Source organism: Nematolebias whitei, chromosome 17 (genome assembly GCF_014905685.2).
Source record: "Nematolebias whitei isolate Nwh7 chromosome 17, NemWhi1, whole genome shotgun sequence".
NCBI lineage: Eukaryota > Metazoa > Chordata > Actinopteri > Cyprinodontiformes > Rivulidae > Nematolebias > Nematolebias whitei.
Genome location: NC_056514.1, coordinates 25,997,438 through 26,012,882, shown reverse-complemented (window position 1 = coordinate 26,012,882; position 15,445 = coordinate 25,997,438). Strand labels below are relative to the sequence as shown.

The 15,445-nt window shown below is 40.9% G+C and overlaps 2 protein-coding genes across 2 annotated transcripts in view; one reads left to right on the top strand and one right to left on the bottom strand.

Moving 5' to 3' along the window:
* The window catches only part of atxn2l (ataxin 2-like), a 15,432-nt gene extending 3,630 nt beyond the window's left edge, over positions 1 to 11,802 (bottom strand). Inside the window, exons 1-15 of the mRNA XM_037691432.1 lie at positions 11,145 to 11,802; positions 10,435 to 10,474; positions 10,061 to 10,117; positions 9,627 to 9,698; positions 9,330 to 9,489; positions 8,810 to 8,928; positions 7,849 to 7,940; positions 7,189 to 7,425; positions 2,512 to 2,945; positions 2,347 to 2,433; positions 2,131 to 2,244; positions 1,767 to 1,847; positions 1,585 to 1,646; positions 432 to 778; positions 283 to 352 (exon numbers count right to left, since the gene is read on the bottom strand). Coding sequence (XP_037547360.1) covers positions 283 to 352; positions 432 to 778; positions 1,585 to 1,646; positions 1,767 to 1,847; positions 2,131 to 2,244; positions 2,347 to 2,433; positions 2,512 to 2,945; positions 7,189 to 7,425; positions 7,849 to 7,940; positions 8,810 to 8,928; positions 9,330 to 9,489; positions 9,627 to 9,698; positions 10,061 to 10,117; positions 10,435 to 10,474; positions 11,145 to 11,257 — 2,085 coding nt within the window. The 5' untranslated portion in view covers positions 11,258 to 11,802. The remainder of the gene's footprint in view (positions 1 to 282; positions 353 to 431; positions 779 to 1,584; positions 1,647 to 1,766; positions 1,848 to 2,130; positions 2,245 to 2,346; positions 2,434 to 2,511; positions 2,946 to 7,188; positions 7,426 to 7,848; positions 7,941 to 8,809; positions 8,929 to 9,329; positions 9,490 to 9,626; positions 9,699 to 10,060; positions 10,118 to 10,434; positions 10,475 to 11,144) is intronic.
* Positions 11,803 to 12,451: 649 nt separating this feature from the next.
* Positions 12,452 to 15,445, top strand: part of LOC119423495 (protein MTO1 homolog, mitochondrial) — a 10,451-nt gene continuing 7,457 nt past the window's right edge. The window contains exons 1-6 of the mRNA XM_037690890.1: positions 12,452 to 12,617; positions 13,228 to 13,430; positions 13,512 to 13,711; positions 13,789 to 13,906; positions 14,846 to 15,138; positions 15,284 to 15,396. Coding sequence (XP_037546818.1) covers positions 13,241 to 13,430; positions 13,512 to 13,711; positions 13,789 to 13,906; positions 14,846 to 15,138; positions 15,284 to 15,396 — 914 coding nt within the window. The 5' untranslated portion in view covers positions 12,452 to 12,617; positions 13,228 to 13,240. The remainder of the gene's footprint in view (positions 12,618 to 13,227; positions 13,431 to 13,511; positions 13,712 to 13,788; positions 13,907 to 14,845; positions 15,139 to 15,283; positions 15,397 to 15,445) is intronic.

Genomic DNA, 15,445 nt, shown 5'->3' with positions numbered 1-15,445 from the left:
GCTAGACACTTAAATTATGTTTGAATCATCAGAAAACACAATTTCTTTTTGCTAGACACTTAAATTATGTTTGAATCATCAGAAAACACAATTTCTTTTTTATTTTGATGTATTTTTCTTTAAAAAATACAAACTTTTTAAAATCAAAATAACCTCATTGTTACAACGAGCTTCAGGTCTAAAATATACGTTGAAATAAATACTTAAATTCACTTACTTCCTAATAAACCCATAGATCTTGCTTTCCATTTTAGTCAGTTTGATAAGAACCAAGTAGCTTACCATGGGCATTTGGGATTTGACGGGGTTGAACTCTTTAGCATTTGGGTTTAAAGTTGATTTCTTCACTTGGCTAGAAGATACAAAAAGTTATCCATCAATAACGGAAAGAAAAAAGGTCAAACAACGTCAAAAATCCCGTTTAAACTCACTCTGCCACACCGTCTGTCCGCTCCGTCGTCTCAGACCTTGCATCCTCACTTCCTGGGGTCCTGGCTGGCTGAGGGGTTGATGGTGATTGTCTGTCTGAAATGGGTGCAGTGGTCGTCACAGCTGCACCACCCAGCGTTGCTGATGTGTCCTTGATGGGCTCCTCGGAGGACGGCAATGAATGCTGTGACGAGCTGGGAGCTGGAGGCTGAGACTTGGGCTCTGAAGCAGGGTGCACGTCTGTCGTAGGAGGCTTAGCTGCGCTCGGCTGGGTGACTTCACCGACTGAAGGAGGCGTCGCTGCTGCTGGAGACGTGGGCGAGCTAGAGCTGCCTGCACTTGGCTGCAGCTGGAAGACAACAAGAGTTTGAATATTTGTCCCAACACATAAATATATGACCCCAACTCCCCAAGGTCTATTTATGCTGCTGCAAAACCTCACTTTTTTAAGAATTACAGCTTCCCAATTAGCAGCAGAAACAAGCACGGCCACTGTTCAACTTTCAATAGAACTAAAAACTGTCAAAACCATAGAAAGAATCAAACATCTGCCTGAAGAAGCAGCAGTCACAACAGACCGGCCTGAGGTGTCTACAGCCAACAAAAGTATTTTCACAGACAAATACACCACTTCGACGCCCTTAATTCAAATTTAGACACATCCACTGGATTAACACAAAACTATTTATTCACATTTTAAGTGCAACTTTATTATTTTATTAGTGAAGTCCTGCTGCGGCCCCAGACACTGGCGAGTTGCTCATTTAATTTTTCCTGACATTGTAGGGCTAGCAAATAAAACTCAGATAAAATGTCTAAATTCTTATACAAACTGTCCAGGAAAAGTGAGTAATATTAAACACCCTTATGAACAAGCATTCAGAAAGTGTTTACCTCTGACGTGTAAAGTTCTCTGCTAAAAACTGTTCATTGTGAACACCGTTAGAAAGCTTTACTCGTTAAGACAAATAAGACAGAAAACTGCAGTGCTTACTTTAATTAATAAAGCCACCATTGATCATTAATTCATTTATATGTACCAGACTGAAACAAGATGAATGAACTGAAGTCAACATAAATAATATTGCCAAAGGATATTGCCTCTTGACTGATCAGGAATTTGTACAACCACCAAAGAGACAGTTGTGCTCTCACCCTGAATTCTTTGCCAAATTTCCGCAGCTCTTCAATCTGTGATCTCTGCTGAACTGAAGGAGCTGGAAAGAGAAAAACAACTGTTGACTAAAACAAAGAAAAAACAACATGTAAAACATGCTAAAGTCCTGTAACCAAGTAAAATCTGGTCGTGCCTTCTGGTATTTTTAAAGTAGGCAAACCTTTACTGTTTTTGCTGTCTTCTGTGCTGCTTGGGCTCTCTGCAGATCGTTCTTTTGCAGCTGCACCAAGGATCTCATTCACTGCGAGGACAACAAAAAACACAGAGCCTTATAGAGCTTGTCATAAATACACAATGCCATTAACAGTAAAGGTCCTGTCAAGTCAATATCAAATGCAAAGTAACATTTCAACAAAAATGTAAGATGTTTGTGAATTTCTCGCAGCAAAAGAGAAAAAAAACAAACAAAAAAAAACAGTCGAGTTCTTGTCAAAACTGAATGGAAAATGTGCGAGAAGACGAGCTACCTCGTAAACCAAAACAAACCTGAGCAGAAATAAAAAGAGCACGATGGGAGACATTACCATCTACAGGGAAGAGAGGGGCGGGGCCAGACGTCTTCTGGACAGGCAGGGAGACGGACGAAGTGTCCAAATAAGGTGTGTCCTGTGAAGAGCCTGATTTTGGAGAACGAACAGCTGCAAGAACAAAAAGACAAAAAATGCTTAAACAAAATGCAACAATATAATAATACTGAAGAAGTAAAAACAGCTGAGAGCTAAACATAACTGCAACTGTACCTGTGGGCTGAGGGTGAAAGTTTGGATTTCGGTTTGTCCTGCTCGACTGTGGAGGTCTTTGGGCTTTGGGAGATGTTCTAACAGAAACTGAAGGGCACAACATCTGCGTTACGCTCTGCGAACATGTGACGCAGCAACTGAAACAATTTCTGACAATTAACTCACCTCCATTGACAGATCGGCCAGCGTCGGACAGAGAGAGTGGGAGTGAGTGAGAATGAGGGACTGCATGTCCATGAGGAGCAGGAGGGCTGGACGGGGAGGTGGCATTAGAAGCAGAGGTGGATGCAGGTCCGCCAGGAGAGGCAGGTGTGTATGGGCTTGCAGCACCAGAACCTGGGCTGGGGCTGCCCTGTGGGTGGTGGGGAGTGTAAGCCCCACCTCGACTTGACAGAGGGCTGCTTCTCTCTGATGGAGAAACTCCAGGCTGGGCTCCACCAGCAGAGGAGAGTGGGGGTCTTGGAGAGGATGAGGATGTAGGAGAAGGGCGGTACCCTCCGCTGAGACGACTGTGTGGTGGAGGCCCACCAGAACCTCTCTCAGCTCTCTCTCGGTTCAGCTCTCTCTGACGTTGAGGTAGTGGAATGTACTTCCCATCTCTGAGAGACACAAAGTCCAAACACGTGAGGAGGACGTGATAAAACTCTAGAAAAACTATCTGGTTCACAAAAACATGGAACAAACAGTTGGAGTTCAAATATCACTGAATTTAAATCATTACTTTAGTAAATTTCACCTCGTGAACTTTACAAACAGCTATGAGCTATTTTCACACATCGAGTGCGTCTTAAAATTTAAATCATTTGTTCTTTTGGTAATTCACACATGTCCAACACAGAGCAAAAATATTTTAATCATTTTAATAAAACTGTCAACTAAAGCAAATTGGGCAAATAAAAAGAAAATGACAATATACAAGGATGAGAGGAATTGGAACAGCTTTAAATCACTTACACTTGTGTATAAATAATTTATTTTAATATGCTTTGAACATTTTGAGGATCCAGCTGTCCCTCAGCGAACACTGGGCCTGAATTTTTCCACAATGTGCATGTATTTAATTGAAGTGTAGCCAAGTCTGAGAAAGTGGAACTTCTTTGTTGTCAGACCACAAAGATCTATTTTACACGCCGTTGTTTTCAGATGAAATTTGAACAATTCTGTTGCGTTTTAGCCATTTGTCTACATGACAGATTCTCGGACATTAAAACCCTTTAAATCTGTCTGAAGATCAACATTTATTAAATTACCAGCACTGTTTTACGGGAAAATGCAATTTACCTGAAAGTGGAAGTGTTTGCACATGAACACTACAGTTGTAATCAGTCAATACGCTACGTTTTCCTGAATATTTTCAGATTTACAATTTAAAATAACCCAACCTCATCATTGTGCAAAATAAACATTTATATTTTGGCATTTTGGATGTAATTATTTTCATGCTCAAGACTAAAGTGTTTGAGAATGTACGTATTGTTGAAAGTCAGCCAGCTGGGAAACTACAGAGTGACTGTGTGAACATAAAGCTTTTATAATCAACACTGGGTACATCTGTCATTTTTAAAGGAAATAGTTTGTGTGTAAACTTTGTCAAATAGGACTCAGTTTTAGCTGTATCAACATCCCAGCCTTTTTCTTCTTGTGTTTACAGTTTGTACCCAGAGTCCAAGCTTTATTCAAATGATCCACGCCTTGTTTTTGGTGTATTTTTGTGGCAGTTACAGCACCACACTCTGGCCTTGATATAGTTTGTACAGACTTTTAGGATTGTTAGTTTCAGTGTAGATGAAAATGTTTATAAAATGGTGCTGTGTTTACAAATAAACTTTTGGGAAACAAAAACAAAAAAAATGTTTTTTGAGGGGGGAAAGCCTTTTTGAGTGGACAAGGCCTCAGCGTGTACTTAAACACAAACACCTCACACATACTCGTCAACTCAGCCATGTCACTTCCTCTGTTGGTGAGTTGACATGAGTTGACATGAACACCCCCCCCCACCCACCCACCCCACACAGTAATTTCACACCTGATAGTGATGGAGGGGAAGGTACATCCGGCCCAGCTTCAAAGTTGTCATGTTAAAGAGTTTATTAGCCTCAAAACACTTCTGAGTAATCAGGGCATTGACCAGTAACATCTCAGGGTGTCTACTGGAGCTAAACCAGTCTCAACACTCATCGGTTCTGCACCACACCGCACTAGTTATGGGCCTGCTCACTGGCTGTACCAACCACCACTCAGCCCAGTTTATGGGACCATCTTGTTCATGCTACAAGGTGATGATTTTGATGTATGCAGGTAGCTGCTGTTGATGGGCCAGTGCAGCCATGTCACTGGATGACCCGCCCAACAGTAACTGCAAACTACATCTGAACCACTGTTTCCTTTCCGATCGTTGCAGAAGGTAGAGTGTGGGTTTGTAGTTTGTTTTTTTCCTACAGTTCAGTAATGGAAGCTTCAAATGTAGTGCAGTGACAGGTCCAGACCAGAAATGATCTCACCGGAGCATTGTGCACAATGGCCTGTTACGATGATCGCCCACTTTGCAATGACAATCCCACCAGAGAGCGGGGAAACAAGTCACAGAGGGTATTCACCTACACCTGAGAAACGTTTCAACAGAGAAAAATTTCTCCAGATGACCCGATTTAACTTTCCCCCCTGTGATCTATTTACCTGGATAATTGAGCATCAGGACTATATCTGAGATTAATCAATAAGACGAGAACAGACTCGAGGTGAACTTATCAATGGCAAAGTGGCTTTAAAAACATTGATTTACCCAAGATCCTGTTTGCATGAGAACGAGCTCTGGAAACTTTTTTGGTGTGTGTTTATCGGGGTGAATAAACAAAAAAGCCCGTATGCATTGATTTGCTGTAGTTTCCATGCCAGGCAGGGTTTCCAGATAAGAAATGCACTGTCACTTTAAAATTATTGTATTTTGACCCAAACTGTCATTTGTGCTGAGTGAAGGTGTTTAAAAAAAAAAAAAAAACATTTATGCTTATCTGGCAACCCCGGGCAAGGCTCAGCTGCATGCAGTGTCAGTTGTCCAAACTGGTGGATGCACGACTGCTCCCTCAGACAAAAAATATTGGTTTTGCTCCTACATGTTGGAAAATGGTAAGCAGCACAAAAAACACTGCCCTCTGCCAATTATTGTAACCGTTAGTGCAGAAAAACTTCTGATTTCAGCAGCATGTAGTGCCATTTCACACCTCTGCAGGTGGTTCCTCCAAAAATCTCTGCGGTTCATGTACACAAACAGCTAAAATGCAGCAGAAAGGCGCCGGTCTCACCCTAAAGATGTGTTGCGTAAACAGGGGCTACTAGTTCTCGAAGTGGTAATGTTCTGTCACTTCTCAGTTTGAAAAGCAAAGGATTTATATCCGTACATATTCAAAAATTTCAAGACAAAAACGCCTGGACTTTATTTGTAACAGAACGTTCATATTTTGGACCGAGACGACAGATGGTTTGAGAGGGGGGTGAAGGAAGCAATTTATGTAAAATGAGAGAAACCATCTTTAAACAGAGGAGGAGGTCTCTGATTTCAACTTTCAAAAACTTATAATGAAGCTTTAGGCCTGATACACAGTCATTTTCACACCTATCAGGAATTTCAGCCATGTCACCAGAGTGGCTCCTGTGTCTCAAACTAAAAGACGTTAACGAACCCCTGTTGTGAAGAGTGATAAGGCAATCTGCATATGTACTTAGCTTAGCTCAGTTTTATAACTAGGAACCCCACAATAGCTATGTTTACATGTGCAAAAGTCTTTGACCGGATTGAAATGTTTTATATTAAATAATTCAAATGTATTGTTTTAGTGAGGGTGGTGGCACAGAGGTTAGAAGATGGGCTTGTGATCGGAAAGTCGCAAGTTCACCTCCCAGTACCGTCAACATCAAAATGTGCGTGGAAAAGGTGAAACACCCACACCTCCCTCCACCCCCACTTGCCCCACTCTGGGCCCCTGAGCAAGGCTCTTAACCCCCACCATCTGCTCCCTAAAACAGGTCTGTCTTGAAAATGAGTTCTCGTGGCTCAATGAGGCTACCTTGGTAAATAAAGGTTAAATGGAAAAAAAAATGTTTACATGGGCACAATCCGTTCACGACGAGCGTTTAAATGCAGCGGACTTTTATTCTGAATAGAAGTGCTGTAAACTCTCCTTTAAAAAATCACCGAAGAAGTTCTACTTCCTGGATGAATGAAAACAAACCTGAGCGCCCATGACGGTGGAGACGTTACTGCACTCCCTGACTGAGCTACAAGTAACACAGATCATTTTGAGATCTTTCAAAGTTTCTAGTTGAAATGTGTCGCTCACCGACCAGTTTTGCTTCTGCTACATGCTAATATTATTAACATTAGCCAGGCGGAAATACGTGAGGCAGCCATAGTTCGCACATGCGCAGTCAGGTTAGTTTGCCACAATCGGAAAAAAATAAATGAACAGATTAAGTGTTGACATGCGCACCGTTCGGATTATGAATCGGCATAAACCACCCGTCTCATTCTGATTACAAATTCTTTCAAATCGAGCTGAATCAACAAAGAATAATCCGCATGGGGCGTTTACATGATGCGTTTTTATTCCGAATGGCTGTTTAATCTGATTACTTGTGTCCATGTAAACATAGCTACTCTCTGTTCTTTGAATTGAGAAAGCTCCTCGGATGAGAAGCGAAACGTCTTCTGGTACAAATAAAGTCCAGTTGTTTTTGGTCTTGAACTTATTTTGAATTTCCAGTCCTGGATGACTGAGAATTTCCCCCAGTGTGTCCGTACATCTTCTGCAGAAAGACAAATGTGACTACTACTGCCTGTCTCACCTGCTACTGGCTCCAGGACTGTCCCGACCTCGTTCCCGGGGACTCTCATGATCCCTTTCCCGATCGCCGCCCTCCCTCAGCACAGAGCTGTATTTTTCCTCCTCACTTTTGCCTTCCTCGTTTTCCAGGCTGACACGACGACGATACTGCGGGCTTGATTCAATCTCACTGGCGAGGCGAGCAGCACGTGCCTCCCTCTGCCGAAAGACCTCCGAGTTGCCCCTCTCTAATGGAACACTTGGTGGAGAGAGGAAATAAAAAGAACGTAAACCATTAAAAACTATCCATTTTACCATTAGTATTGTTGAGGCAAGTCTGTGTTTGCTGGGTGTAATACTGTCACAACTATTTACACCTGTAAAGTAATAATAATCATTTTATTGATCAAAAGATTGTTTTATGGTATAATACAGAATCAAAAATGTAGAAACTCTTATAATTAGGATTCATAAACTTTAAACAGATTCTTTAAGCTGTTTTGCCAGTTAGGCGACTTAAAAAACAAAGAAACGGTAAAATAAAATTTCTAAGGGCTAAAAATGTTTATTCTATCAAATCCAAAAAGAGTTCAGTAGTACAAAATTTAAAGAAAAGAAAAACACACCACAAAACAAAACACCAAATACAACATGACAAAGTTTGTGTTTATGCTAAACTTACGTGTACATGGAGAGGCTGGAATCATACGTCGATGTGACACCATATTTAACTTCATTGTAGCGGAACATCTCATTGGCATCCCACCCATTGGACTGTGAAGATAAATGAAAAGATTAATGAGATAATAAAGCTACTAGTCCAATAAAACCTTGTTAAAACAATTAAATAGAGGAAATACATTTTTAAATTACTGTAAAATAAATATTTTTTCAATAAAAAAAAAATGCAAAAAATGTGATGAAAGGGTTTTTTGTTTAAAAACTCTACAGCATTTAAACCTTCAAAAATATTTTAAATTAGACATTTTTATTTCAGGCTGAGACAGCTCTAAAGAAAAGAGTGACTGTCTATTGTAGAAAATATTTAAAAACTGTATTTTTAAGCAGTTAAATAAGGTGATTGATCCATCCCTGGGGAACATGAATAAAGTTAAAAGGGTTAAACCGTTTTATTAAAACGTTCACAATATGACGCTTTTGATGTGGATCAGAGTTCATGATCTTGTCTGTTGTTACAAAAAAACAAAGTGAAGTTTTTGAGCTGCATGCATTCAGCTGGGACTGCTGATAAATAATAAAGATAAATTCACTGTGAAATAATTCTTTATAAGAGTCTTGAAAATGTGTTATCTTGCTCTACAAAACTGACTGACAGCTGGTGCTGATTATGACGTCATAACTCTTCATGCCTGTGATGCTGATAGTCATTTTCATCAGTGATCAGTGTTTAAACAGTCTGCGTTCACCAACACTTTCACCACACAGAACATCTATGAGATTATGTTGAGAAATGACTCCAGCTTCCCACTCAAAGTTATTGAGAAGGCTGCACATAGTCAAGAGGCTTATCTGGTGTGCACTAAATAGGTTCTTGTGTACTTGAAAAACTTTTAAAAATATTTATTTAATCAACTATAACGTGTTTTTTTTTCTCCTGGCAATTAAAACAAAACACAACTTACTGCATCATTTTCAAGATCATAACTTTCTCCATTGCTGTCGCTTTCCCATTTCTGTAAAACCTTCTCTTTATGTTCTCCATTGATGCGGCTGGAGCTGATGGCTGTGTCTGTAAAAGAGTCTAAAAGCAAACAACACAGGCAAAGTTGTAAATCATAAATAGATCAAAATGTTTGTTTCTTCAGATTGATGCTTTACTTTAACCAGATTTTAGAAAGGGAGACGACAGCTTTAATTTATACTCGTCTCAGTACTTTACAATGTTTATAAAGGCACATCACACATTATTAAACTTTGGACACATTCAGATAAATATTACATTATGTATTACTCAAAACATACAGTTTGAAAAATCACAACTTGGCAGTATTTGGCGAATCATTTACCATGACTCAAATAAAGTTAAGCCTTTGCACAATCTAATAGTTTCACTTGAAGTTATCACGCATTAAGACGTGAGAAAATTTCCATCTCACTTGTATGACATAGACATTGCTGGACTTAGTTAACACGAGTTTGTACCTCGAGTGGCAAAGTTGAGGTCAACGTCTCTGCAGATCATTGTAACCAGATCTGATGGGCTGAAGATCATGGTGTCTGTAATTTCCTCCCTCCGTGGTGGAGCTGATGTTGATCCTTCTTCCTCACTGCATTTATGTACAGCATCCACAGCTAATTCACACTAAAGAAACACACAGCAAACAAAGCAGAACTTTTAGGTGCAATATAATTTACTTTACTATGAATGTTTCTGTTCAGTGCCCTGAAACGACTTGTACTGTATGTCGATAATTTGTTTGAGGAAGATGAGTTTCTTACCCGAGAACTGAGAGTCTTGAATATGCCTTCAAACACACTGCCATTTTTCACTCTTATGTCACAAGTGGATCCCTGAAAAACATTTAATTTCATTATTAATTTGCAAATAACACAATAATTGTTTTCAATTTAAAACTTTAACACAATATAAACCATACCTACTTTGGTTTCTACACTGTATTAGGCATAGCTATTTATTTATAGATTTACAGTGTGATTTTTTTTTTAGTGGTTGATGCTAAAAAATACTTTAACAAGCTGCATTCTGCAATATCCTGGAACATATTGTTACATTTCCTATAAACAACAAACAAAGGGAGGAAATATGTAGATAGGATCAGTGTTATATTAGTCAAAAGGACATGATGCAAATAATTCTTCTAAAGTAATCTTGATGATCTGAGAAAATATTAGCAATGAGCCACATGACATACCACAACAGCTGTAAGGAAATGAAGCATTCTGGCATTGTTGTACACACCCTCAAACACCTATACAGGAGAAACACAAACACATTATCAAAATAAAAGGTTTATGGAAAGAGAACACAAAAACAAATAAATACTATTACAGAAAAAAAAGCACGATTTATTGAGAAATTTAGATTTGAGAAACAGTTGATCCCGAAAGTAAAAACGAATGTGCTGAAACTGAAAACACTAACAAATCATAGGTTTATCAATAAATGTGGAGTTTTACAGGATTGTATCTCTGCGTCACAAACATAACTTAAAACTTATAAACATAACTTCTATAAAAATGAAAGCTGAGTGTTTATTGATGAACATGTTTGGTTCTGGATACTCACGGGGGATGACTGGAAAGAGGGTTTTGCAGAAGTTCGATTTCTGGAAGAATGAGACAAGTGTTTAGGAGAAATAATAAAGAGAAATATTATTATTTGTGTTTAAAGGCCGTCAAGGCAGTGTGCTGTTTTTAACAGGTACACACAAACATGTATAATTTTATATTTTAAATGAAATTACACGTGGTTCAACTTTTACATCAACCATTCAAGAAAATTATTCTGGACAAATGTGATGAAAAAAATTAACTTTTAACAAAGAATATCGACGTTGCTTTGTAACGCTGTAGCATGCACAGCCTGGGTTACAAAACAAAGACGATGTCATAAACTTACACACGCGGATAAAAAAAATAAGACGATATAAAATAACCTCATTTTGTTGATGAATCTCGCCAACACAAAACTGCCAACAATAAATACGTATATTCGGAAATTTAGCACTGACAGGCCAGATCAACTTTGTATCTCCTTAACGCTTTCTGCTCATTGTTTTCACCGATTTAGATCCGCCTTATTGCGTTGACAAAACAACTACGCATTTTTATTGGTCCAAACTTACTGTCAATCAAGTATAACATAATGTCATTGGCTAAACACAAGCTAATTTTTCCTAGTCACGCCCACTGCGAGCGTAGCGCTTCAACCGGTAGGCCTTGTAGACATAAGAAAATCCCCGCACTGTCCTACCGAGGGTACGCCGACTCGCTTACCTTGAACCCGGTGTCCTGTTGCCGCTGACTGGGGAAGACATGCCGCCAGGGCCTGATGTTCCGTTAGACGCCTTTCTCCCTCCTGAACCGGGTTGCTGCTGGGGTTTCAGCATTGCGAAGGCTTAGAAAGTACCAAATTTAATCTAACTTGTTAAAACTGATACCTCCCGGGAAAAAAAGGCTGAACTATCTTTAGCTGTAGCACCAGACCAGAGCCGGTGTACCCTCAAAAAAAGACCGGCTACTGTCGCCTGTGGCCTAAGTGTTACGGCAAAACCCTTCGATAATTAAATTAAATATAGCACAGAAGTTAACAATTTTTCCCAAACCACCTACTTTTTAACCCAAACAACTATGTCAAAGAATCCGACAAATTAAGGAACACCAGTTTCCGTGTAATTATTTCTAAACAACTGGCTAAGTTAGCAGTAGCTTTTGATCCTGAAGCTCACTTCGGGCGCTTTTCCCTCCGGGTTTTACTTTCTCCCCACTGTCTTGTTGCCTTAACTCCGGTGCCGCTGGCTCTTCTGTTAAAGATTAAGGACTCGGCGTTATTGTCAGTCAAGTTGCCTTGGGAGGTTGAAATTTCCAGGTTCCTCAGTGAAAACCTGCTGCGGTCGGTCAACTCCACCTTTCGGTAGGTTCACTTGACTCGCGCGCTGCTGACTGGAAGCGGTGTTGTGTTGAAAAAAGCACCCCCGCCACGGGAAGGGCATTTGAGAGTACATTAATCACAGATACATTATTTGATTCGTGTTTTTCATGAAGTGCTGTTGCGAGATCTGATAGTAAAGGGTAGTATACATTTCTAGGTCAAAAATGAAATGTGTGACTATTCTGCTAGCTCAATTTGACATCATATTTATCATAATAACATTTTTTTAATATAGTTGTGTCCTGTAGGATATTGAAAACCTGGATTTCGATTTGTCACTTAAATTTAGTGGCGCATTGAAATGCGCCTATTGCGCTATTTGGCAGGGGTTCTTTTTTCGGCACAACACCGGCTGAAAGAGGAGGCGTTCACGTGCGTATTTTACTAACCAGTGAGCGCGCGTACGTGGAATATTAAGCGCAATAAATCGACATTTGATCAATACAAATGTACATTGACATGAGAATACAGTACGTGGTTTGCTGCACACGTGGCGATACATCACACATAATAAAGCCTGTTTATAATTACTTATTTATTTTTATTAAACTTACTTTTATATATGTGTCACCATTACGCGTTTATTTATTTATTTTATTGTAGTTTCATTCACGAGTCACTGAACGACGCTGAACCACACACACAACACAAGTCAGTGCGCCTTTACACCGATTGTTACGGCTCGGATGTACAGACAACATGGCGGCCTCCATGAAGAGCATTTTTGTTGCGTAGCAGGGTCTACCTGAGTCCTGGTACTGTTGCCATCAACCTGGAAAGTAGACAAAATATTTTATTACTCTTCTGCCAAAATAACTGTAAGTACTTGAGATTGAATCGCGAAAATGTTTTTGTCCATGATGTTTCTGTTGCGCGCGCCCGTGTTTATTTATTTGTCTGTCGCGTTAGCAAAATATCCGTAACGAAACTCTCAGGAAGTAACTGGATGTACAACCCCATAAAAGATGGCCGCCACAGCTAAGCAACCTTAAAACCACAACAACTTCTCTAACTCAGCCTATTTTACAAACACTGAGCTGCAGTTTGGTGTGGTAGTAGCTGAGAGTCATACCCAGCACATACACAGAGCACAAGAGCAGTTTTTAAAGCTTTGCCATTGGTGATTAGTGTCAACCGTCTCTGTTAAAAAGAAATCTTATGACCCACTGGATGGATTTTAATGAAACACTCAGGAAGTGATCCCAATCTGGACAACTACAACTGAATCAATCCACTTTAAGATGGCCGCCACAGCCAACTGGACTTACTGCTATTAAGCTAAATTGTGGTGTGGTAGTAGCTGAGCATCATCCCCAACACACACACTGATGCACTCAGGACATTATTATTTTTTAAAAACTTGGCATAACTTGAGTTAACATTGTCTCTGTTAGCAAAATATCTAATGATCCATTGTACATTTGACAGGTGTGCGTCTCACATGTTGACTAAGAAGATCCCACCTGTGCAGAGTTTCCTGTTACTGGTCTCCAGGCGTGTAGGCCACCTCAGCAGGCAGCGCTATGACGTCATCGTGGTGGGCGGGGGCCATGCAGGGACGGAGGCGGCGGCTGCAGCTGCCAGGGTGGGAGCGGACACGCTCCTGGTCACGCAGAAGATGCACACAGTTGGTGAGGAGAATCTCTTTGTCTAAACATGGTTTTGTGAGTGATTCTTCAAGTAGGTCTGATGCGTTCCTCCTCCTCCAACAGGCGCCCTGTCCTGTAACCCGTCTCTGGGGGGGGTCGGGAAGGGTCAACTTGTGAGGGAGGTGGACGCCCTGGATGGGTTGTGCGGTCGAGCTGGAGACTGGGCTGGAATTCATTTCTCCATCCTGAATCGTAGAAAAGGGCCAGCTGTGTGGGGGCCAAGAGCCCAGCTGGACCGCCAGCGCTACCGGGAATTCATTCAGGTCTCACAAACTCTGATACTTTGAAAAAATATGTATATTATTTGTGACATAGATCAAATGTCATTGCCTTTGTACAGTCCGAGCTGCTGTCGACTCCCAGGCTGACAGTGCTGGAGGGCTCAGTGGAGGAGCTGCTGGTCACAGATCCAAATCCAGAAGACCCGGGACACCACAGAGTCACCGGGATACGGTTAGGTGGGCATCAGGAAACAGCAGTTCAGGCTTTAGTGAAAGTTTCAAATCATTCTGAGTTTGTTGTCACACATTTTTAAACAAATAAGAGACTTATCTCAGTTGATCATTACCGTATTTTCCACCATAAATGTTGCTCCGCCCTATAAGTCACATCAGTCCAAATACTGAATGTCTAATAAAGTGGAAAACAACATAAATATGTTGCTTCGCCATATACGTCGCATCTATTATGCGTCACCGCTGACAACCCGGAAATGTGGGCCAGTGTTGTGCCAAAAATCAATTGACTGCCAAATGGCGGCCGCGGGATCGAGCACAGGAGGACTTGAACAAGAATGTAACAAGATTAACGCTTAAAAACAATTATTTGTTTGCTCGAAATTATAGCAAAGTTGTGTCTCAGTTGTACTGAATAAATGCACTTTAATGGTCAAATTAACGGCATTTCGCTGGGGCCGTGCAGCGAAATGACGGTTGCTCCAAGCAGCGAGCAGAACGAAGGTGGGGAGACTGTGGCAAGCCGATTGCATCGTTAATAGCTGGTGAAGATTCTCAGTCATCCAGGACATGGTAAATTCAAAAAAGTTAAAGAAAAACAACTATAAAGTATAAAATACAATAAATAAAGTCCAGTTTTTTTTGTCTTGAATTTTTTTGAATTTGCCATTATAGCCACTTACTTATTACATGATACGACATGCCTTACTCTGGTGCCATCTAGTGGCTGAAAATGGTAGTGTTCAATATTTTCAGTCAGAATGAATGAAAACGGTCATATCTCAGCCAAAATTGGTTTATAGATATGGGAAAAAATCCATGCATACGTCACTTCGACCTACAAGTCGCAGCGCATGTAAATTATGCAAAAAAACGTGACTTATACGGAGAAAAAAATGGTAATTACTTTTCTTCTTCTTCACTTTGTTTTCACACCAGCAGATGGCAGTCAGACGATCTCAGCAGCCTCTGTGGTTCTCACCACTGGGACGTTCTTGTCCGGCTCCTTGTTCATGGGCCAGACCTCGTCCCCCGGGGGTCGGATTGGAGACGCTCCAAGTGTGGGGTTGTCCCAAATGCTGAGGGAGAGGCTGGGTCTAAAGATCGGCAGGCTGAGGACTGGGACCCCGCCAAGGATCGTGAAGGACTCAGTAGACCTGTCCCTGGCCCAACTTCACCTTCCTGATAGCTGTCCAACTCCGTTTAGCTTCATGAACACCCGAACACGCTGCAAGGTCAGTTTTGTTGTCGCACTCTGCCGAAGGCGGAGCGACAAGGAGTTTAATTTATTGTATCGTTTTATTACTGTTGTTGTGTCCGTCAGTGTTTTCTACCATCAGTAGTGATTCGTACTTTGTGGATGTTCTGAACGCCCTGTAGCCGGAGGAGCAGCTGCCCTGCCACTTGACCTTAACTACTCCTGGGGTAGAAAAAGTTGTGAGGGAAAGTCTTCATCTCAACTGCCACATTCAGGAAGACACCAAAGGCCCCAGGTACACACACACACACACACACACACACACACACACACACACACACACA